The sequence below is a fragment of the Neophocaena asiaeorientalis genome, unplaced genomic scaffold (genome assembly GCF_003031525.2).
Source record: "Neophocaena asiaeorientalis asiaeorientalis breed wild unplaced genomic scaffold, Neophocaena_asiaeorientalis_V1.1 scaffold148, whole genome shotgun sequence".
Lineage (NCBI taxonomy): Eukaryota > Metazoa > Chordata > Mammalia > Artiodactyla > Phocoenidae > Neophocaena > Neophocaena asiaeorientalis.
In genome coordinates, this window is record NW_020174050.1 from 6,212,585 (window position 1) to 6,236,769 (window position 24,185).

Below are 24,185 nucleotides of genomic sequence, written 5' to 3' on the forward strand. Positions count from 1 at the left end.
TCTGTGAGCATTGCTACGCTATTCCAGCAAGGCCCCTAACTCTCCTTCCTCACCCCTCCAAACTGTCTCCAAACTAAAGCCAAAATGATCTTTCTTATGCACAAACATAGCCATATTTTTACCTTGTTTAAATCTGTGTCGGGGCCACGGGTGTCTTTCATAGGATGAGAATCTAGACTATAGAGTTTGGCATACAGGTTACTATGGCCCTTCCCACTTTTCCAGCCGAATGAACTGCTGTTTCCCAGGATTTCCCAAGCTCTGGGCCTGTACTCGCCTCGCGGCTTCAGCCGGGAGTACATTCCCATCAGCTTGACATGCTCTGACTCGCTTTCCAAGACAATGCTCAAGGGTCATTTCTTCTATGAATCCTTTCTTAACCTTTCATACTTCCTACCCCACACACATTCTGTTGAAATTTTTATTGTCTATACAGACCAATCTGAGTGATATGTTTAATACTGCTAATATTGCATATGTTTATCTCCCTCTGGTAGACTTAACAAGCCCCTTAAAGCAGAGACCAAGTTGATTTGGGTTTTGTGTCTCTACCACCTGGCACAGTACTTGACACAGAGCTTAAGAAATGTTTTGGGGGCTAAATGAATGGATAAGTGAATGAGTAGATCCTGGAAGGCTGTGTGAAGTTCAATTATTTCAACCAAATTTTGTAGCATGACTTTCCTTAGTAGAACTCTGAATTCCTGAATTCTCTCTCCAACCAGGGTTGTCAGATAAAATATAGGATGAAATATTTGGGACAAACTTAAACTAAAAAAGTATTCATTATTTATCTGGAAATTCAAATTTAACTGAGCATTTTTATTTGCTAAATCTGGCAACCCTACCACCAAGGCTGTTTTGACTTTTTTTTTTTAAATAAATTTATTTATTTATTTATATTTTTTATTTTTGGCTGCATTGGGTCTTTGTTGCTGCTTGTGGGCTTTCTCTAGTTGCGGCGAGAGGGGGCTACTCTTTGTTTCAGTGCGCAGGCTTCTCATTGCGGTGGCTTCTCTTATTGAAGAGCACAGGCTCTAGGTGCACGGGCTTCAGCAGTTGTGGCTCACGGGCTCTAGAGCGCAGGCTCAGTAGTTGTGGCTCACGGGCTTAGTTGCTCCGCTAGCATGTGGGATCTCCCCAGGCCAGGGCTCGAACCCATGTCCTCTGCATTGACAGGCGGACTCTCAACCACTGCGCCACCAGGAAAGTCCAGCTGTTTTGACTTTAAATCCCATATTAAATTGGATACACTGGTAGGGGGGCCTCAGAGTATTTGTTATGCTTAGTTTAATGAAATAATTATTTGTTTCTCCTTCAACTGCGAAAACAGAAGTGTTGGAATCAAGGAAATAGAACTTAGCTGAGCAGCCAAAGAATGTGATTACTGTGTTGATACGAACTATGGACGTTGTGAAGAATAGACTTTCACTTCTCCCTTTGCTCACTATTGAATTTCTTTGATGGGTTTTCCTGCCCCTTAGCTTGTGACCAGTCCTGTAAGAGTTGTGGCCCCAATAGTCCCAGATGTCTTACCTGTGCTGAGAAGACCGTGTTGCATGATGGGAAATGCATTTCTGAATGTCCTGGTGGGTACTATGCTGATGCCACTGGCAAATGCAAAGGTAAGACGTGGGTAATTGTTACCATCGTCACCATCATCATAATCATCATCAAAAAAGTATTTAATACATGTTTGATTATAGATGGTGCTATGCGCTGCTCATTTGGAAGTTTGTGTGCATGATGGAGAAATGGCAAGTTAAAAGGAATATCTTTTCCTTATAGAACCTATGTGTATCTGGTACACATTAGATCTCCAGTGATCTCATCATTAGAGATCACTGGATCTTTTTGAAATGCCAAGAACATCTTTAAGATCTTTACACAATCCTTGTGTACTTGTAAACCATCACTAACTCAGGTTGTAGGTGTGACAGAATCATTCCATAGATGGCATTTATAAGCACATATATTGGCAACTACAGCACACCACAAAAATAAAATTAAAAAGTAAATCAAGTTTGGTAGATTATAAAGCTAAAGTGTGTACCTATTAAAAATTTGGTTTTATGTGCTATTTATATAGTGTTTCTTTCAGATTTTTACAACTTAAACTACGAAACATTCCCGTTTGAGATGGGAACTTATTGCTGCCTAGGACGCCTTGATGGCCCTTCTTCTCCAAAACAAACACACGTATTCTTACTTCCACCTATTGGCAGGATATTTACACCTGTCCCACACCTTGTCTTATTAACCTTCTGTTTGTTTGCCAACCTCTTTACTTATACAGTGTTCATCCCTTTTCCTCAATATCCTGCCTTCAACGGTCTGATCCTGTCCCCACACTCCCCTCTCCCAGCTCCTGACCATGGTCCTCCAGAGCCTTCTTGCAGTATCTCACTCCTGTCCCTTAGGACAGCGTGGTACCATCTGCCTCTTGGAGCCAAAGATGTCCCCCTGTTACCAACCAGGACAAAAGCAGCAGAGACGCATGCCTGACATTGCCATACATAGTGGTCAGATTCTTTAATATCATTCTTACTTAGGATCCTAAAATGTCCAGTTGTAAGTGTCTTAAATAACCATTTAGTCCAACCTCTTGCCATACATATGCCAAGGAAACTAGGCCTGGGGAGACCCAGACTTGGCTAAGGGCATAAGTTAGGGGATAGGCCCGTCAAAATCCCAGGGCTCCCAACATCCAGACCCATGAACTTTCCCCTCTTCCCTATTCACATGGGAGTTTTAGGTTCAGACAGACCTAGGGCTAAATCCCAGCTCTGCTACTAATTAACTCTGTGATCTTGAGTAAATTTTTTAACTCCCCAAGACCTCGGTTTTCTCATCTGTAAAGTGGGGTTAATAATACCTACCTCATAATGTTGCTATGAAGGTTAAAAGTGGCAATATGTATAAAACACTTAATACAAACATACATAAAGGGTAGCTAATAAATAATTGATAGAACATGGTGAAAGATGGATAAAGGGGCAATGTGGGCAGTTCTGGTGCTATAACCACCTTCGAACACATATATCTCTTGATTTTGTGCAACAGCTGAAGGGGGATCGAGTGATAGATGAGAGGGCTTCCTAGCACATAAGGAGCCTGGCCAAGAAGTAGGCACCCTAGTCACCTCGGTCCCATTGTGTTCCCCTCTTCCTCTCTTCCTCAGTTTGTCACAACTCGTGTGCCAGCTGCTCAGGACCCTCGGCCTCTCACTGTACAGCCTGCATCTACCCCCAGGCCCTGCGCCAAGGCCACTGTCTGCCCAACTGTGGAGAGGGCTTCTACCCTGACCACGGGATCTGCAAAGGTATCGCTGGCGTCATCATCATTCTTGAGAGACTTTCCCATCACAAGGGCATAGATATAAGTTACTTTTGGGGGCAACTTTTCCTCTAGTGTATCCTATATGGTTATGTATGCATTATATGCTTTTTTTCATTACCAAGGGATAATCTGAAAAATCACATTTGAATATTTGTGAAGACACTCAAAAGGGTATGATTTTTCTGGCCATTCTTGAGAGGAATGTCATTCTCTTTACCGTGGTACATTAAAACAACCCAACTCTTATTTCCTTCTTTTTCTGTCCTCTGACCATTGCTAATGTTTTTCTTAGTCTTCATTTTGTTTTTCCCTGAAGAACTTCTTTTTGTTAATGACACCGTCGAGCAAACTGAGAGTTACTAGCAATGCCTCTGGGTTAAGTAAAATGGAAACTCTTCAATTGCTGTTTGCCAAAAAGGCTTTGGGCTCATTGGGAGGACAGTCTCATTTGAGCCTTTTGAAACTAGAACATTGGGAGCAAACACTTGAATTAAGTAAAAGGTTAATTTATGTTTACTTATACATAGGGCACCTTGGAAAAGAATGTGAGAACAGTTACAAGAAAAATATATTTAAACCAGGGATTCTGCAAAAGATATTCTGAAAAAGAAAATTTAGGGAATCTTTTAAAGGACTGTAGAGTTCAGTATATCAGAATGTGGGCAGGAGAGATTTTGAGTACTCTCTTTGGCTCTGATTTTTACCAGTAGTCAAGGAAACTGTGATGGATTTTCAAATGCTTGCTGCTGCTTTAAAGGGGCCTCTTCCTTGTCTAGAAAAGCAGCCTTTCCTCACATAAATTCTAAGATAAATTTGTTGCCTGGACCCCTCTATAGTGAGTGATGGATGCCGTAATGGACAGTAACACAAGTACCATTTTTGCACAAAATACAATAACGGACCTTATAGGAATGCTTCTTAAAATCTCCCATGAAAACTGAGGCTGTAATGTTAAATCGTCATCCACTGTATGTGAATCTCTGGAGAGCCAAGCCAATATTGTCCAGTTTGCTTTTTTTTCTTTTCCCCCACCATGATATAGCCTGGCAGCCCTTCCAGGACCTGAGTGATGTGACTAGCTAACATCACGCTCATTTGGCCTCTCACAGATATTGTTATTATCACCTTGGGCTTTGTATAGAACATTAGAAAAACAGTTTCCTGAAAAGATGTATCTGGTGTACTTTTCTGAGTGATTTTGACTTAATTAGGGACTCCCCTTGGTTGCAACATCTATCTGATCCTTGGATTTTTCCTGCATTTTATTCCTCTTGGCAGGCTGTCATTCCTCTTGCCTGACTTGTGTGGGTCCAGAGAGCTCTCAGTGCACCCAGTGTAAGAAGCCAGAGGAAGGACTGCACATTGAGCAGCTCTCTGGGGCAAACATCACCTCTGGCGAGTGTCTGTCCCAGTGCAGAGCCCAGTTTTACTTGGAGAACACTGGGCTGTGTGAAGGTAAGTAAGCCTGATTTGACGAAATGTTAGGTAGCTTCTGGGCTTACCTCTTGAGGGATTCTGTGAGGTGGGACCAAAGCCAGAAGATCTTGGCTTTCCCATTACAGTGGCTCCTGGATGCTTGTGGCTAGAGCAGAAGACCGACATGCAGAAGAGTGGCCCCCACTGATGTCCTCCTTCCCTTTGTGCATAATAGGTGATCTTAAAGAGCTAGTTGCTTTTACCCTGCTGTCCCCAGAGTTACACTCTCAGAAATTCCTGGTGAGAGTTCTTTCAGAGACAGTATGAGTAACCGAGACAGACCCAGAACTCATTGTAGAATTCCGTTTATTATTTGTACAATTTTCTACTCTTAATATGAGTTGGTCTCTTCAGGACAAAATCTGGACTTCTGTCAAAATTTAGAAGTGATTCCTGCCATCGTTTTGGCATATCGTCTACAGAGAATTGATGCCATCCCGAAGAATTTGACTCAGAGCTGGGTCATCTATACGTGGTTGAAGTTGAGATGAAGGGGAGATACATATAATTTCTTGGGAGGTAGGGGAGGCCCCCCTCTGCTCCTACAAGAACGTTCCTTGCTGTTGGATGAAATTTTTAACTCTCAAGCTACTTGGAAAAAAATTCTACTTATATTTTTCATTGTAAACATATGTTCATTAAGGAAAATTTTGAATGTAGAAAAAAGTAAAAAAGTAGTCTGCCCACCATCTACCAGCTAAACCCAGTTGCCTTTACCATTTTGCTATAATATATCTGAGTCTTTTTCCTGTACGCTTTGAGTTTTTATTTTTGCAACATAACTGTAAGCATACTGCAGACTCAATTTTGTATTACAAGCTTAAACTTCAAAGTGGCTTCAATTTTACATTGGAATGTACTCCCACATGAAAATGCTGGATTTCAAGGTTAGGTGAAAAGATTTTGGACACAGTGAGTTATACTGCATAGTAGAAATATGCAGAATTGGAATACAGAGACCCCAGGCCAGACACTTCAGCTGTCTGAGCCTTTGCATCCACAGCATTAGAATAGGGATAATTATCTTTCACACAAGCTTTTTTTTTTTTTTGCGGTACGCGGGCCTCTCACTGTTGTGGCCTCTCCCGTTGCGGAGCACAGGCTCCGGACGTGCAGGCTCAGCGGCCATGGCTCATGGGCCCAGCCGCTCCGCAGCATGTGGGATCCTCTCGGACCGGGGCACGAACCCGTGTCCCCTGCATCAGCAGGCGGACTCTCAACCACTGCGCCATCAGGGAAGCCCTCACACAAGCTTTTTGCCAAGATCAAAGGAGATGCAGTGTGTGAAAGCGCTTGGTAAATTGTAAAGCCCCCATGATCACTTGGTATAAATTTCGGTCCATATACTCAGTTATTCACGAACATTATAAGGGTAACTCACTGCTCCCTGGGATGCACCAGGCTCCAGGGGTTTTACATGGTGTCTAAAATTCGGGGAGGGTCTCTAGTCCCCAGACATGCTGGTTTCCACCCATATATGCACTGCCCAAACTTTCCATGGTCCCTTAAACTCTCATGGCTCTGTTTCCACAGCCCCTTACAAAATATGGGAATCTTTGTCACTAAGAGTCCCAGTGCCCTCCCAAAGCGCACGCCCCACAGCCTTCCCTTCTGATCCTAGGACAAATAAAGAAGAAATCTTCCCAGGTTACTCAGAGTGGTTAACCTCCTCCTATGATTTTGATCGCTTTCTTAAAAATGAAAAATAGGGAATTTAGTGAGGGATCAGAAAAGAGAAACAAACATAATGAACAATTTAAAAGTTAAATTGTTGGGCTTCCCTGGTGGCGCAGTGGTTGAGAGTCTGCCTGCCGATGCGGGGGACACGGGTTCGTGCCCCGGTCCGGGAGGATCCCACATGCCGCGGAGCGGCTGGGCCCACAAGCCATGGCCGCTGAGCTTGTGCGTCCAGAGCCTGTGCTCCGCAACGGGAGAGGCCACAACAGTGAGAGGCCCGCGTACCGCAAAAAAAAAAAAGTTGTTAATATAAATTAGAGTAACCAGTGTTATTCAGCCAGAAAATAATATTCCTGTTGATTTGGTGCACACCATGATGCAGACACTGTGAGAAGTGCCTTATTTGGTTTTTTTTTTTTCCACTAGGTCCTGATACCAGCCTTATGGGGTCAGTGAAGAAACTTAGGTTAGAAGAAGTTAAGGCTGTAACTTGCTCAGTGTCATGTAGCCAGTACAGAATAGAGTCCAGTGGGGACCTGAGTCAGCCAGGCTCCAGTAGCCATACACTACACCAGCGTGCTACTATAATATGGTCGCTGAAGGGGCAAAAGCACAGCATCACAATGCTGTAGGGTTGAGACGTCTTAAATTTCCGAAAGCATCCTTGACCAAGGGGAATGTTCTGGGAATCCCTTTTGCAGACACCTTTTAAAAAAGATTAGAATCTAATCCCTCTAGAATGATTTAATTATGGTCCCCTGTGAAAGGGCTAGATTGACCTCTTGAGGACCTCGTTGCCCCGAGATTTTATGCTAATTCACACAATATTGTTAGGTATCACACATATAGCTCTCTACTCACATTTTCTACCAAATCCCATGCAATCTCTGCTAGGGAGATTGTTGTACTCAGTTTATTAGTGATGAGAATGTAGTAGAAAGAGGTTAATTGAGTTGCCCAAGATTCCGCTGGGAAACTGAGTGCAACCACCAATTGTTACCAGCCTTACCTGAGTATTAAGTGTGTTGATTGATGTATTTCCTGTCACTCGTCCCGTATCTCTGGCAACCTTTCTGCCTTCCCACAATCTGTTCCATTTTCAATTCTGCCGAAACCTCGTCTCAGAACTCAGGCCTGGGAGCCCTGTGAGAATGCATTGAGCACGCCTTCTCACACACACGAGAAATACCCTCTCCTCTTTAAGGAACGTTTTAAAAGGTTGGAGTTTTTGTGTGTGGCACTGAGAGTTGATTTTTACAGACCTTTTCATCTCAAGTGCTTTTCTATAAAGAAGAAAAAAAACCAAGTGTTTTCTGGAACTCTCCCTCTTCCTATCTCTGAGACTGCAGCACAGAAGGATTAGAATATTACCACAGCTAATGAAAGTGAGAGGCAGATGCATTACAGGAAGAAGCAATTTACTTTAGAATCTGAAAATTGTCAGAAGTTATTGTAAAAGTTTCTACTCTGAGCTACATGACAAACCCAGGAATTATCTAGTGGAAGATGAAGCAAATTTACTCAAGATATTTGACGAAGATCCAAGTCTGGGATTGAAGGATGAAAAAATATAAAATTAACAAACAGTGACCAAAGAGAATATTGTTTATTATCAGCTGGAGAACAGTCTGTCTTTATTCATTCCTTCTACAAATGTTTCCTGAGTATCCCCTGGGTGCCAGGCATATTCTAGGGACTTGGGGTGCCCTCGTGAATGAGTCAGATGAAATCCCTGCTCTCATGGAATTTATATTCTAGTGAGAGAAACGGAAAATAACAAATGAATAACAACAGCAGCAACGAAACCCACGACATACACTTGACTAGTGGTCTGTACTATGAAATCCACAGCAGGGAGGTGGGGAAGACAGAGGGATGGGCTGAGGTAGGCTCCCAAGCAGAAGCACTTTGGTGAGATGGGGACAGAAACCTGCATGTGTTTTTCCTGCGTTTTTGGTTCACTCTCAGAAATGAACTTGGGTACTTCAGAATATGGAGCTCTGACTTTATGCTTCTTTTATACACAGCCTCTGTGTTTTCAAAGTGTAGCTAGAGTTGCTGGTACGAAATAAAATCTGTCACTAATTGTAGAAGATAATTTGGAGGTGCTTTCAGTAGTCCGCCAAAATTGTACATGTTTAAATATTAATCTTGAGTATTAGCTGAAAGAAGGACTTGAGTAATTTTTTTTTTTTTGCGGTACTCGGGCCTCTCACTGCTGTGGCCTCTCCCGTTGCAGAGCACAGGCTCTGGACGCACAGGCTCAGCGGCCATGGCTCACGGGCCCAGCCGCTCCACGGCATGCGGGATCCTCCCAGATCAGGGCATGAACCCCTGCACCGGCAGGGGGACTCTCAACCACTGCGCCACCAGGGAAGCCCCGGACTTCAGTAATTTTATCCAGAGTTCATCTCACCTGTTTATCTGATTACTCACTAGCATTGACAGATTCTAGTTTCTAAAACAAACAAAAACCCCAAGAAACACCTCTCAGTACCCTTGCACAAATAAAACAAAACAAATTAATAAAAACCAAGCCTTCCAAAACAAGATCAAGGACCATCCCTTACTTTTTCATTCATCTTCCCCACTAAGTTTCCATGCCTCTGGGAGCTGGTGTGAGTCTAAATGAGGTCTCCAGGGCAGAGCTAGGTAGGGACCCCTACGTTGCCCAACTCAGGGGCACTATTCTCACGGTAATTTATGTGACTGGTGACTTCTGGAGTCATTTAGTGACTGGGCAGCCCAGGGTGGATGGACAGGAGGAAGGACCTGGGACTCCTGTCACTGGGAGGCCTCTCCTCTCTCCTACGGGTATTCTTAAGATCAGGTCAGATTGCTCAACCCAGTCTCAGGTTCTCCTTTTAAAAAATCCTGTATTTTTATTTGCTAAATCTGGGTAACCTAGTCATAGATGTTTTTGGTTTTTTTGTCTATATTTTTTAAGTTTCTGTATATGTAAAATGCATGCAATGAGAAGAAATAAAAATTAGGATTTTTTAGAAGTTTATATAACCAAGAGATTATATAAAAGGGCAGAAGTTCTCCTTCCACTCTTGCTGAGGATTTTTTTTTTTTTTTCATTTAAGGGATTCAACTATTTTGAAGACCCAGTTTTTGGTTGAGGTCTCTCTGTAGAGCAGAACTTCTCAAAGGAAACTCCTGAGAATCTTGTTAAGACGTGGATTCAGATTTCGTAGGTCTGGGGTGGGTTCTGAGCTTCCGCGTTTATAACATGTTCCAGGTGAGGCTGATACTCCTGGTCCACAGACCATAGTTTAAGTAAGCAAAGTCTCTAACTAAAGAAGGAGGGTTTCCCTGGTGGCACATTGGTTGAGAGTCCGCCTGCCGATGCAGGGCACACGGGTTCGTGCCCGGGTCTGGGAAGATCCCACATGCCGCGGAGCGGCTGGTCCCGTGAGCCATGGCCGCTGAGCCTGCGCGTCTGGAGCCTGTGCTCCGCAACGAGTAGAGGCCACAACAGTGAGAGGCCCGCGTACTGCAAAAAAACAAAAAAAAGAAGGATAACTACACCACTTTATCATATCACTGGTGTAACTTCTTTCTAATGATAGCAGCTTTTAAAAAATCCTCATTTTTACTTCTCATTGCATGCATTTTACATATTATAGAAACTTTAAAAATTTAGACAAAAAAACCCAAAAACATCTATTACTAGGTTTCCCAGATTTAGCAAATACAAATACAGGATTTTTAAAAAATCTGATGTAAAATTCAATGCTAAAAATTTTGAAAGCCTCCATCAAATTACTTTAAAGGAAAAGATTGATTGCCAAAATCAGCCCAAGAAGACATAGAAAGCCTGAGTAAATCTAAAGTCATACTTAATATGGAAAAGGTTAACAAAGAACTTCCTCAGAAAGAGGACTAAGCTTAGACAGTTTAATGTGTGAGTTATTAAAACCATCTAAAACCCAAATAAATAAATCTTATAAGATTATAAAATCCCAGAGCATAGAAAAAGATAGGATATTTTAGAATACACTTGTTTTTTGGTCCAGCATAACACTAATGCCAAAATTAGAGCATTAGAAAGAAAAAACTATAGATTCTAGATAAAATTCCTTTAAAAAGATCAAATTGAATTCAGAACTATGTTAAAAGTTTTAATGTTTATATAAGGTTATTTAATACTGTATAAATCACCTCATATTGAGATATTAGATAATTTATCATGTCAAAATGTCAAAGGAGAAAAAATATGATCACAGTTATTCTCTGAAAATCTAACTAGTTCCACAATTGATTCTTTTATTTAAATCATGATCTATTCTTCATATAAGGAAAAGCCTCTTAGTAAATCAGGAAGATGATTATATAAAAAATATAGGATTAGGAAATAAAAATATTTAGCACATAAAAAATGAAATGTTTAGTATGCCCAAGTATTACCTGAGATATTCTAAAATATTTTACACTCTTTATCTGAAATTCAAATTTAACTAGGGTGTCGTTTTTTATCTGTAAATGCTACCTATAACCCTTCTATCTTCTATCTCTTTTAAACTTTTGATATAGATTCTTACAGTTATTTACACACACACACACATATATATATATCACTTTATTGTTTATAAAATTCCATACAACCAAGAATTTGATTGGAAATCATGTGTGTTTATATTTACTTCCATTTTATAGATGAAGAAAGTGAGGCTTAGAATGAACCAACCAAAGAATAGTTTAGCAATGGGGGATCCTGGGCTCTAATAGAAGACATGGTTGCTTAGGAAATATTTCCTTTTTTCCAAGCCTAGATCCTTTGTTCTTCATTTTGCCCTAGAACTTTACAATTTAATTTCAGGCCAGGCCATCTCAATTAATGGTCCAGCTCAAACACCATGTCAACAACTGGGCAGTGGTGGAGCAGCATGGGATATGAACATAGTTGGGATGATTGGACTACCCACATAAATCGCCCCGATTCTGTGGCAAATTAATGATGGATTTGTTCAATTCCCATACAGTTCAGCAAGAGGGTTCAAGATAATATAATTTTGAGGAAATTACAAGTTTTATTTTAAAAATGAACTCTGGGGACTTTCCTGGTGGTCCAGTGGTTAAGTCTCCCAACTCCCAATACAGGGGGCCCGGGTTTGATCCCTGGTCAGGAACCGAGATCCCGCATGCCGCAACTAAAAAGAAAGATCCCGCGTGCCACAACTAAAAAGAAAGATCCCGCATGCCACTACTAAGACCCGGCACAGCCAAATAAATAAGTATTTAATAAAAGAATTAAAATGAACTCTGTAGTACAATAATGAATTTTACCTACATATTTTCTAATGTATTATGTCAGTAGAAACCTTGGGCTTCAAAAAAGAATGCAGAGATAATAAACATCCCAGTGGCCCCCATTCCTGCATTGCTGGCTTTTCATTAAATTTAGAATGATCACAGAGCTTTGGTCAGGGAAACATCAGGGAGATTTTAGCAACTCAATTTTTCCAAGCCTTCTTTTTCCGTCTTGAAGACAGTATTGCCTCCTTAGACGGATCTTACTGCATGGGGCAAAATTGCACAAAATCAATACAGGTTTGGTATGCATTTTTTTTTCTAGTTTTATTGAGATATAATTGACATATAACATTGTATTAGTTTAAGCTGTACAACATAATGATTTGATATATGTTTATGTTGCAAAATGATCACCACAGTAGGTTTAGTTGACATCCATCACCTCACATAGTTGCAATTTTTTTTTCTTGTGATGAGAACTTTTAAGATTTACTCTCAGCAACTTTCAAAAACACAATACAGTATTGTTAACTATAGTTACCATGCTGTACATTAGATTCCCCAGAACTTATTTATCTTATAACTGGAAGTTTGTACCTTTTGACCACCTTCACTCATTTCCCCTCCCCTCAGCCTTCCCTACCCCCACCAACAATCACCAGTCTGTTGTCTGAACCTTATCATTCAGCCTAGCTCTAGCTCTTGGTTGTGTCTTAAACTTTTGTGATTGTCCAAGTCACTTTCTTTGTTCTCAGTGGCACCCAGTAGGTAAGGGTGTGCAAAGCCCTGTCCCTGTCTCAAAAGGGAGGATCTCAGTCAGCATCTAGATGCTCTCTGATTGGATCTGGACCCTTCTGCAACGGCTTCTAAATTGTGCAAATGAACCTCTTTCAGAGAAAGTCTGGGAGGTGGGTTTTCTGTCCACTCCCTCTGCACTGAGCCCCGAGGACATGGGTAGCCAGTTAAGAACTGTTCCTCTGTTTGCTACAGTCCTACTAAATCCACGTACTCAAGCCCTGCTGACCACCAGAGTCTGGCCATCAAGGGGTGTGTCCTCTGGGCAGCAGCCACAAAAGCCAGGGCCCTCGAAGTGCACACAGGCTCTTTCCAGGAAGAAAGATGACCTGGAGCTGGGCAGAGGGAGGGCCTGACCTCGTGGCCAGCTCTCAGAAGAGGATTGCAGGCACTCAGCCTCTACGTGTGTGTTAAAGTAGAAGCCTGACCCTCAGGCTGCAGCTTTTAATGTATGCAAATACGTCTCTTTCAGGAAAAGACTGGGAGATGGGCATTTCTGACTGATGCCTCTGCCCTGAGCCCTGGGGGGACACAACCACCGCAAATCCTAGGCAGCTTGTGAAGAACTGTTTCTTTGTATGCTCTAGTCTTAGAGGTTTTCTGGATTCAAACCCTTTTGGCTTTCAGAGTTAGAGTTTTGGGGTCCCATTTCTCAGGTGGAAGTCTTAAAGTTGGGGTGCTAGATGTTAGTTGTAAACCCTTATCTCCTCAGGGAGAAGCTGGGCGTTGTGAGTTCCCTCCTGATTGTATATCTCTGCCTTCCTACCTGTTTTGATGTGGGTTTTTGTTTTTTTCTTTCCCCTCATTCATCTAATGTATAGGAGTTGCTCAGCTAGTTTCTGGATTTCTTTTAGAGGGAATTGTTCTGTGTGTAGCTGTAAATTTGGTATGACCATGGGAGGAAGAGAATTCAGGAGCCTCCTATGTTGCCATCTTGGACCAGAATGCCCATTTCTTTTTTTTTTAATAAGAAAATTCATTGATTACTTTGATTAATTAATTAACTTGCTTTGGGTGAATGGAAGAAATAAAGTACACTGTGGTATTTTGATCTATTTAGTTCTTAAGATTCACCAAAGGCCTTAAGGCACAGGCCTTTAATTAAAGAAATAAATGGGGAGGGGTCGGCATGCTCTGTTTAAGAGTATGTTACTATTTATGAAGTTGGGATTCCCTTGCGTTAATTGAATAAAATACGTAGCATCTGTATTAAGCAACGGTCTTTAATGTACTCCCTGGAGTGCTGACATAGCTGTACAAATGCATGCCTTCTAGAAATGTTCCATCTACTTCACTTTCCCCTTCTTGCTTTTATAGCATGGGTGTGCTAGGCTTTGGGGATAGAAAGATGAAAAAGATACAGACCGTACCTTAAGGAAAGGGTGATCAAGTTGAGAAGAGTGACACTGAACAAGTAATTAAAAGAACATGAGACAGGTTGTAATGGCTGTAGGCACAAAATACAGGAAGAGCACGAACAAGGAGACTGACTGTCGCGGGGAGAGGGTATGAGGAAAGATTTGCAAAGGAAAACCACATCATCCAGCTCTGGAGGATTAATGGGAATTCACCAGGGAAGAAAGTGGGAAAGGGCATTCTAGGCCAGGGAAACAGCAAGTGCAAAGGCATGGCGTATCTGGAGAAGCATATCATGCATTTGGTACTCCTGCAGTATAAAGTCCAAAGGGGTGAATTGTAGGGAGTGATACTGGAGACACGGGGGTGAGTCCTGTCATGAAGGGCTGTATGTGCTGTGCTCAGGAGTTTAGATGCTACAGCTTTTAGAGAACCAGTAAAAGATCTTAAGTAGGGGAATAATTTGGTCAGTTTGCATTTTATAGTGATCTCTCTGGCCGTGGTGTGGCAGGTAAGTTGGGAGAAACAGTGGGGCTGGTTAGAAAGCTGCTGCACTAATCCACATCAGGAGTGATGTTGAAGGTCTACACTGAGGGGCCATGGGGGTGGTTAAATTGGGATGTTAGACAGAGATTTATGAAGTGCAAGTCAACTTACCTTGGCTGTGTTGTGGTGATGGAAAAGTAGAAGTCTTAAGGATCTCAGCATGAGTGTCTTGGTGAATGGTGGGGTAAAGGTGAGCCAGGGAATACAAAGGGAAGACCAGGTAGGGGGTAGGATGATGGGCTGGAGGTGGATAGTGAGTACAGCTTGGACAGAGGGAACGAGATGCCATAATTTATAACAAGTAGATAGCGATTGAGCTTGGAAATGGATACTGGTAGTATTGGGGGAATGAGGAATATGAGATACTGGTGAAACACCAAGCAGAGATATCCCTTAGGCAGTTAGATTTATGTGATTAGAGTTGAGGGTAAAAGTCAGAGCTGTACACATAAATCTGGGACTCACCAGCATGGAGGTCATCATTAAAGCTATGGATGTTTGCCCAAGAGTGAGAAGAAAAGGGCAGAGAGTACAATTTTGGGAAGCTCCAGTATTCATGACGTAAACAGAGAAGGGCTGAAAAGAAAAGATCAAAGAGAAAGTGTCTGCCAGTGTTTCCATCCGCCTACCCTGCCCCCCCACCTTCCTACTTGCCCACCCTTTCAGTCAGCAGAAACTCATTTACTGAGAACTTATGACATGCCCAGGACAGGTATTACGGGAGTCACAGAGATGGAGATGTGATTTTTACTCTTTAAGGATTCCCAATCTAGTGCGGTGTTGGGGAGGTAGGTTAGATCATGTTCATTAAAAAAAGAAAGAAGAAGGAAAAGAAGGGTGAGGGAAAGAGGGAGAGCGCTTTTATTTGATTTCACTCCTTTTAATGTTCATCCCTCATCACAGTATTCCCACGCATATCCTAGAGGATTTTGATATTTACATCATAATTTGAAAGACGTCTACCTCCAAAAATTGTTTTGACTTGAAAAGCCAGGAAATTTTATATATGAAAATTGGGATGCTGGCCCACTTTTTGTGTTATTAAAAAGAAAAAAAAATGTAGTAGTGTTCATTGTCTGAAATTTAAATAGAAAATAGAATGAACAAAAAATTGATATGTTTTCATTGTTTGGGGTAAAATTTTTACCGGAGTCAGGTTGACTGGAATTTACGACCATCTGAGGACACTTTTAGTACTGACACTATTAGTGTTTAAGCAGCTCAGTTATGCTTTTTCAGAAATATACTCAGCCATCAACCGGAAAGCCACTCTCTAAAAATGTAGTGTTACGTGGAGAAATTATTCATAGAACTTTTTTCAAATCTCTAACATGTATGCCCTGTAATGGAGTTAGTCTTCCTTGAAGGATCTTAGACTTCAAACCAGAACTGCTGCTATGAAATCATTCCATAGCATGACAGACCCTCATAAAAGTCACTGAAATAGTGTAGACATTTCCAAAACCAGCACAGAATTGAAATTTCATGAGCTTTTTTTTTTTTTTTTTTTTTTTGGGAACCCAGCACAATTTTAAATTTTATGGCTTTTTTTTTTTTTTTTTTTTTTTTTGCGGTACGCGGGCCTCTCACTGTTGTGGCCTCTCCCATTGCGGAGTACAGGCTCCGGACGCGCAGGCCCAGCGGCCACGGCTCACGGGCCCAGCCGCTCCGCGGCATGTGGGATGACCGTGGCACGAACCCGCGTCCCCTGCATCGGCAGGCGGACTCTCAACCACTGCGCCACCAGGGAAGCCCATGAGCTTTTTTTTAAAGATGCAAATGCCTGTAGTTACAGAAAGAGAGTATTATAAAGAAAAAAATACATTGAGAGGAAGGTCACCCAGCATATCTTTTTCCCTCTGTGCCACACAGCAACTAACTAGCTCATTATCTATTTGGTTCTTAAACATTTCTAACGAAGGCAATTCTGAAGTCTGCCGTGGGGATGTCCAGTGAGGCTTATTTCTAAAATCTACTGGGAGGCAAAGGGCCTTTCTCCTGGAATTCTTGGCCCATCAACCTTTCAACTCATTTGTCCTCGTTGCTTTCTTGTTTTATATAATTCAATAACAATCTTTATTCACATTGAACCAGGTTATCACATTGATTTTGTGACCGAATGGAATGAGATGAAATAAGTTGTGTGCTCATAATACGTTAATTTACCTTATCCCAGTTTTCAATTCCACAATGATACGTTTTGATTTCCTATTTATTAAGGAGGTATAACAGGAAGAGCTAGAAAATTTAGCAATCTTGTAAAGTCTAATATGAACATATTAGTATTATCACAAATATATTTAAGTACGTAGAAGTATGTTGCTTCCCCACATCATCGTGGAAGGCTTTGTGTTGACAATATAAATTTAGCTGTTTTTTGAAATATTGCCACCTGACTTTCTATCACATGCTGTTTCACTTTGCGTTAAACGTCTTAAATAATGAGCTAATGTGTACCCCTCCTTTATAATATTTGCTTAGCTATTCTATTTTTTTTTAAAGAGGAAATATTTTCCCAGTGATTCTGAAAATACTTGGAAAAAAATTACTGTGACTTGTGCCATTAGAGTTGTTAACGAGGCAATGTAAAAAAAAAAAAAGGAAATTATTTTAAAACGTGGAACTCTGGCTCTGTTTTTCATAGAGTAATAAATACTGTTGAACAGATAGAAAGTTCTGCAATGTATCCAGGGAGGATAATCAGAGTTTTACCAACCAGTAAGGTGGGGTGTACTGCCCAATCCAAATGGGTCCTGGCCTTAACTCAGGACCAGGGTCCTGGAGGCCTCCTGGTACAGGTATTAAACTTTTAGGTTCTGGGTTATGGATGAAGCAGGGTGCCAGGGTGGAGCACGAGATGGCTTAGGACAGCATCGTATACCAGCCATATACTGGGAGTTTTGTACTTTAACAGCCAGTTAAACTACTGGACCAGGACATCCTAGCTTGTAACAGCCCCACATAAATCAAAGATTGAAATTTGCATTTTTATTGGGGGTTGGTGGAAATGGAGACCTCAGTGGGATAAAATCCCATCTGGTTCTTCCAAGCTGCTGGTCTCTAAATAAATCTTCCAGGTGTTTGATAGAGGGGGCAGAGGAGGCAAAGAGGAGACTGAAGGTAGTGTGCCTGCAGGCTGTGAATCTTGTCCATTGGAGAGAAGGTGGCCTGAAATGCATGGGTTCATCCCATGCATTGTCTTACAGTTGTTTCCCCAGCACCTAGACCTACCTGAGGCTTAGTAACAAATGAATGAATGAATGATTGGAGGTGAATGACCGGCTGTTTCAAATCGTAGCTTTTGTTATTATTCAGATACGGTGAGGCCAAAAGATCAAGAGACGATTGCTATAGGAGAGAGAGTTTGTTACTCACAGTTCCCAAGAGGAAGGGCATGTCACATCATGCAGGGGCCACACAGGGAAGCACTAGAGTTGGTCAGGAGGCAGAAGGAGTGAGGGGAAGACGTGGGCAAGAGGCTTTATCGTGGTTTCCGTGGGAAGAAACGAGTGAGACAGGGTAAACAACCCATGGAGTGTCCACAACAGTACGTATAGTTTATGCCCTCCTTTTATACATGACGGAGAGGGAGGCTTGAGAAATTATATACCTTAGTCGAGGTCACAGAGAGTTGTGATGTGATGCTCTTATTCTCTGTTGTACTCCATCCCCCATTTATCATATTGCAGTTACATGCTTGTGTGTCTGTTGATGCAGCTAGTTTGGGCCGCTCGAAATGTTGGACAGTTCTTCTCACCTGTGTGTGTTCAGTCGCCATCAGAGAGTAGACATCATATTAAACCTTTGTGGAGTCAGTAAGCAAGGCTCCCATCACCTTTCTCTTTAATTTGCGCAGCCTGGTCAGCGGCCCATTGATGTGTGATGGTAGAGGCGCTGTGTTGAGGCAGGGAGACCCGTTGTGGCTTGCTGTTCTTTATCTGACATTCTCTGAGAATGGGAACATGGGAAGAAAGAAATGGATGACTCTGCAAGTGGTGATTTCCGTTTTGCGGCATTTATGCCTTTCTTAATCTGGGTTCCGCAGATGCTTGCTCTGTAGGGTACATCCTTGAGAAAGAAGTATGTGAGATGTGTGTCCTGTCCTTGGAAAAATAACTCAGTGAATGCGCAGAACTTCTATCGATGCAGGAATGTTAACAGGAGGGACAGAGCTACTGTCCTTGTCGAATGGTGGCTTTCCTGATTGTCTCCTCTGCTTTATCTTCCTTCCAGCTTGCCACCAATCCTGTTTTGGGTGTGCAGGGAAGAGCCCGCATAACTGCACAGTCTGCTGGCCTTCCCACGTGCTGTTGGATGGGCAGTGCCTCTCCCAGTGCCCAGATGGGTACTTTAACCTGGAAGGCAGTTGTACAGGTGAGTATGTAACATGCTGGGACATATTCCCTGTGCCCATGTTTTATCTTCATAATGCAACCCGACTCGGTAATTAGAAACCTTGTCACACCAGGGGACTAGGAATGGGCTGTGAATCCTTGTCTTGAACTTGTAGGAGTCAAGGGATAGAGTGAGGGGAACAAGTGAAATTCTGTTCATCCAATAGGGAAGTGTGGACGAAATGAAAAATTAGAATCAGCTTTACCCTCTTCATACAGTGAGGGGTGGATTTAATGGTGGTGTTCATCACGGAGATGAGCTACCACAGGTTCTCATGCATTTTTGTGGGATCAGGCGTTTGGCATTGCCTCTGCAGGTCTCTGCCCTCCTTCGCCTGGCTGCAGCCTAACAGAGCAAAAGGAGAGAGAGGTATTTATTTTCTTCCTTGACATGTCAGTCCAATATGTGTTTTTGTTTTTTGCGGTACATGGCTCTCTCACTGTTGTGGCCTCTCCTGCTGTGGAGCACAGACTCTGGACGCGCAGGCTCAGCGGCCATGGCTCACGGGCCCGGTCGCTCCGTGGCATGTGGGATCCTCCCGGACCGGGGCACAAACCCGCGTCCCCTGCATCGGCAGGCAGACTCTCAACCACTGCGCCACCCGGGAAGCCCAGTCCGATATGTTTTTAAGAGCACCTTTATATTTCAGTGACAGAGATTCTAGAAATTGCCAATTCAGATTAGTGCAGGGTTTTGTTGGACTCGACAAAATACTAAAATTTAAGCACCTTACTGTAGCACTGTGTTTTCTTGTATCTACAGAAAAAATGACAAGACAAAACACATTCTATCATGATTATGGTTTTATTTCTAAAAATAGAGTGTTGAGGCCAACTTACAGGAAAAAGCCCATGGTTATGAAATCATTTGGTATGTGTTTCTGGAATCGGAAGACAGGTAGTAAATGTATAAAATATTTTTGAAATAAATTAACACTTGTAAGATTCATATGGCCTCCAACACCAAAGAGGAAATTTGATGCGAACACAGATTTAGACTTGAAGATCACTATTATATTCCTTCTGGAATTGTCTTCTTCAACTAGCTTTTTAGTCTCTGTAGGCCCCTGATGGGTTGCTTTACTTGAAACACTCTATCGTCGTGGTGGTGGTGGGGGGGGGTTCCTGGTTTCTTTGTCACTGGGGTTGTCTTTGAAAACTGTGGTCTGTCCTTATGTGCTCTCACCCTCGCCCAGTTGGTTTTCGTGTGTGGAGAATTGTTTGGGGAGGAAAGTCTGAGTAGCTGTAACTCTTCTCTGTCTGTGCCTCTGCCTGCTTGAAACCCGCAGATGGAGGGCACCGCGGGCGGCAGGGCACCAAGGTCACTGGAAATATTCTGGCAGGGAGGAAGCCCTGTGCGGTGGGAGATCGTCCTGAGAGCACTAGTATCTTTTGGACGTGCGTTTGCAAAGTTAAGAGCCTCAGGAATGTAGAAGAGGTGATAGTTGAAGCTAGCCTTCTAATCAGCAGTTCATTTTCTTGCTTGCTTGCTTTTTTTTTCTTTTTTTTCCCCCTATAACTCCTTATCTTCCCTTGGCCTCCCGCCAGAAGACATGAGAGGCAGTTGACTTTACTGGAACTCTGTGCCTTTTCTTCCCACCAGCTCTGTGCCAGAAGGGAATTCTTTGTCATCAGTTCCAGCAAGCTCTACCCAGCTCCAGCCCTTCACCTCCCCTCCTCTTGGAATCAGACAGGCTCAGACCTTCTCGTCCTTGGCAGAGAAATCCTTCCATCTCCTTCCATGCTGCCCACCTTGGCAGCACAAGTGCAGCCACAGCTGCAACCTTCTTTGATTCTTTGCCATCCTTATATTGCCTACACTTACTGGGACTCACTGCTCTTTTTCAGTGTAGTACCTCTCAGTAATTAGGTGGTTTTTCTGGGGAAAACCACTTTGACAGTTTTGTCTAAGGAACTGAACTTCAAACATGGCTCAGGATAACCTCCAGAAAGAGGCCTTTTTCAGTTCTTTGTATTTTAATTAAGCGTTGCTGCTAAAACAGGCATCCAGGCTGTGGCCTGGAGGGAGAGCATGGCTGGCATCCGACTCCAGTGAGAAGTTTTAGTTTCACTTCTGTGGATGGTTCCCCCTTTGCCTGCCCGGGATTTCTAAGAAGCAAAATGTCTCCCTCTTCTGCCTGTCTCGCTCTTTGAATTTTAGAGAGGGACAGTCTTACCACTTGCTTTTCTGCTTTGTAATTTTGACCTGAACTTTCTTACTTATATAGATGGGGATGGTCATGCTGAGCAGCCAATTCCCCTCATTCAGTGGTTCTAGATTCCACGTTCTGTTCATGGCCAGTGTTTTCACTGACACTAGAAATGCCGTCTTTCGGTCAATGCCTAAGGGTGTACCAGGCTTGCTCAAGAATCTTCCCAAGATGATTAGTATTTGAAGTCTGCTCTTAGTGTAATTTGTGGAGTACATTAAGTACTTCATGTGTTTACATGCTGAGCTACTAATTCCAATCTTGGTTCTTGTCTTACCTTCTAGAGTGCCACCCCACCTGCAGGCAGTGCCACGGCCCATCGGAATCTGACTGCGTCTCCTGTCACCCTCACGTTACTCTGGCTGCTGGGAGCTGCAGGACCAGCTGTAAAGAGGAGCAGTTCCTCAGCCTCGTGGGCTACTGTGCTGGTGAGTGAGACCCCCTTCGCAGTCTCAGAAATCACTAGCCAAATGCTCGGGTTCCTCCTGTCAGGCTCCAGGAGGCTCTCGTATTTGTCCTTTGTCATCAGAATAAGAGCTCTCTTTGGAAGATGTTTGTCTAATGTCTGAAAACTCACTTCACTGCTTCCTATCAGACATTTAGTAAATATCTGTGGATTCAACTGGAATCTTCTAATAATACTCTTGCAATTCCTGAGAAAACTTAGACCCTCGTATTAATGAAGATTGAAGTCACGATAATGGTTCCTTATGTACGTGTGGTGCACTTCAGCTTAAGAGAGCAAGAAGTATATTGAGAACAGTCACTCAGAGGACGGTCGCCCTCTTGTCTACATTATCTCCTGCTGTGGGGAAACTTTGTCATCAGCCCCAGGCACAAAAACATAGGGAGATTCACCTAGAAGTAAATCACTTGCTTCAGGAGATGGGATTTTTTTCCTCCTCAGTTCAGTACTCAGATCTCAAAAAGAAATAAATCAGGAAAGCAGCCTGGAATTTGGATAATGATGAAGGAGCCATGCAGTGTTTGTGTTCATCCATCCATTCCTACAACAAATAACTAATGGTCAGATGCTCCAAATAACAACAACAACAAAAATAGGATGAATAAGACAATTATTCTGCCCTCAAAGAGCTTACAGTCTGGAGAGGGGAACTTACAGACTAGTGGGTTATTTTGTATTTCTTGACTCACTTCTAGGAGCAACTTGAGGAGATTTTATCTGCAGCAGCTGTTGTCACACTCTGAAGGGCTTGACTGGGGGGCATTCTGGGATCTACTGGGCAAGTGGGAAAGCTGAGAAATCCGGTTGGATGCATGCTAGAGGGGTTGACCCGGCTGTAGGGCTTGTTCCTGGGCAGGGAGGAGGTATGACCAGTTGTCTAGATCAGAGTATCAAGCAGGACCCTTCGATACAGCAAGTCAATTATAGCGCTTCAAGTGTGGCTGTGGCGCCATGGTCCTGGGTGATCCATTTCTTTTTGCACATGACCTTGGCTAAAGACTAGACATTAGAGGGAATTCCGTGGCCGTCCAGTGGTTAGGACTCCAAGCTTTCACTGCTGAGGGCCCAGGTTCATTACCTGGTCAGGGAACTAAGATCTCACAAGCTGTGCGGTGCAGCCAAAAAAAAAAAAGACTAGACATTAGGGTCCAAGATCTATACCTTAGGAAGACTGAACTGTCGAGAGTGGGGCTACAGCCAAAACAGGCTGGAATTCAGGGTAAAACCCGATTATTGAGAACGCAGACATTTTAGAGGCAATGGAAGGTAGAAGCTCAGAGATTCCAGGCTTTAGAAAAATGTGATACCCCACCGCTGTAGGGTGTGAGCTGTTTGCCAGTCCTGCCATTGTAGTCAGGATTGACTTGGGAAGTGGGCAAATAGGAGGCATTAGTGCCTCCCCTTGAAGAGGAATCTGGCAAGGGCGGATCTAACTGGTATTATAGTTTGTAAGCTTGAATTCAGCTACTGATTCTTACTTTAGGATACAAAAGAGCAGCTAGTAAGAGGTTCCTAACATGGTTAAAGCACATTAGTGGATATTTTTTGAGAATCTACTGAGTCCAGGGTGCTGAGTTGCTGTTTGAGGGGTCACAGAGATCTTCCAGGCTACTTAAGGAGGTAAACCAAAGACACAAGTACAGCTAACAAATAGTACAAAGCAATTTATGGATAATAACATCGATAGGCAGAATGGGTTGTAGGAGTTCAGAGGAGGGAGAAATAAAAGATCTGGAAAGCATTGTGGAGGAGACGGGGCCTAAAGTTCTTCCTGAAGAATAGCTAGGATTCTGTTAGACAGAGGGAAACAAGGCGGGCTTTCCAGATGTGGTTCTACCAGGAGATGGGCGCAGGGGGTAGAACATGTGGGCCATTCATGGCCAGTGAGAGTGGTCCAACCTGGCTGAAGGACAGTGGTTTGAATTAAGGCATATTAGATGAAATGGTTGGAAAATTTAAGTTGGAACCAGGGTATAGAGAACTCAAAGTTCTAGGCTGAAAAATTTGGACTGACTCTTGTGGGCAATAGGGCTATGAGAGTTTTAGGGGTGACTGTGATAACTAAGACTATGTCATAGGCAGGAAATCTTCAAGCTTTTTGGAAGATAGATTGTAGTGAGGAGAGATTATAGTCAGAGAGAGACATTAGAAGGTTGAACCTTCATAATGGCTTTTCTATTTCCAATCTATTCTGCATGTGGACCCTAAAAATTTTATGCTGGGACATATTTTATAAATAAATGTTTATATAAGAAGATTGGAAAAATTTAACTTCTAATCAACTCCGTTCCCTCCAATGTCCAGAGCCCTCTGATGGTAAAGTAGGTGGTTAGGAATTGCATTAATTTTTTAAGGCTTATAAGGGACCACTAGAATAAAGGACCATGGGACGAGGCTAAATGACTCTGAAAGTCCCCAGCCCTAGCTGAGCAGGTTCCACTAAAATAAGCTGGAAGGGACACACGTTGGCTGTCCTGAGATTAGGTATATTAAGTGAAGGTTTTAAATAAGGTAACCCATTGTCTAGTGCTTAGAAATCCTTTGCTGAGTTGAGAATGGCATAACAATGTTTGTTACAGAAAATTTTGACGGGTAATTTCAGTTGTTGATCTTTCGGAGAAGTGCACTGACCCCAAAGTTTAATTTATATTTATATATATATATATA

At 42.6% G+C, this 24,185-nt stretch overlaps 1 protein-coding gene across 1 annotated transcript in view; it reads left to right on the top strand.

Moving 5' to 3' along the window:
- FRAS1 (Fraser extracellular matrix complex subunit 1) overlaps positions 1-24,185 on the top strand; it is a 441,423-nt gene that overhangs the window by 225,509 nt on the left and 191,729 nt on the right. Inside the window, exons 16-20 of the mRNA XM_024754112.1 lie at positions 1,485-1,625; positions 3,182-3,322; positions 4,618-4,794; positions 18,682-18,822; positions 21,337-21,480. Of these exons, the coding sequence (XP_024609880.1) occupies positions 1,485-1,625; positions 3,182-3,322; positions 4,618-4,794; positions 18,682-18,822; positions 21,337-21,480 (744 nt within the window). The remainder of the gene's footprint in view (positions 1-1,484; positions 1,626-3,181; positions 3,323-4,617; positions 4,795-18,681; positions 18,823-21,336; positions 21,481-24,185) is intronic.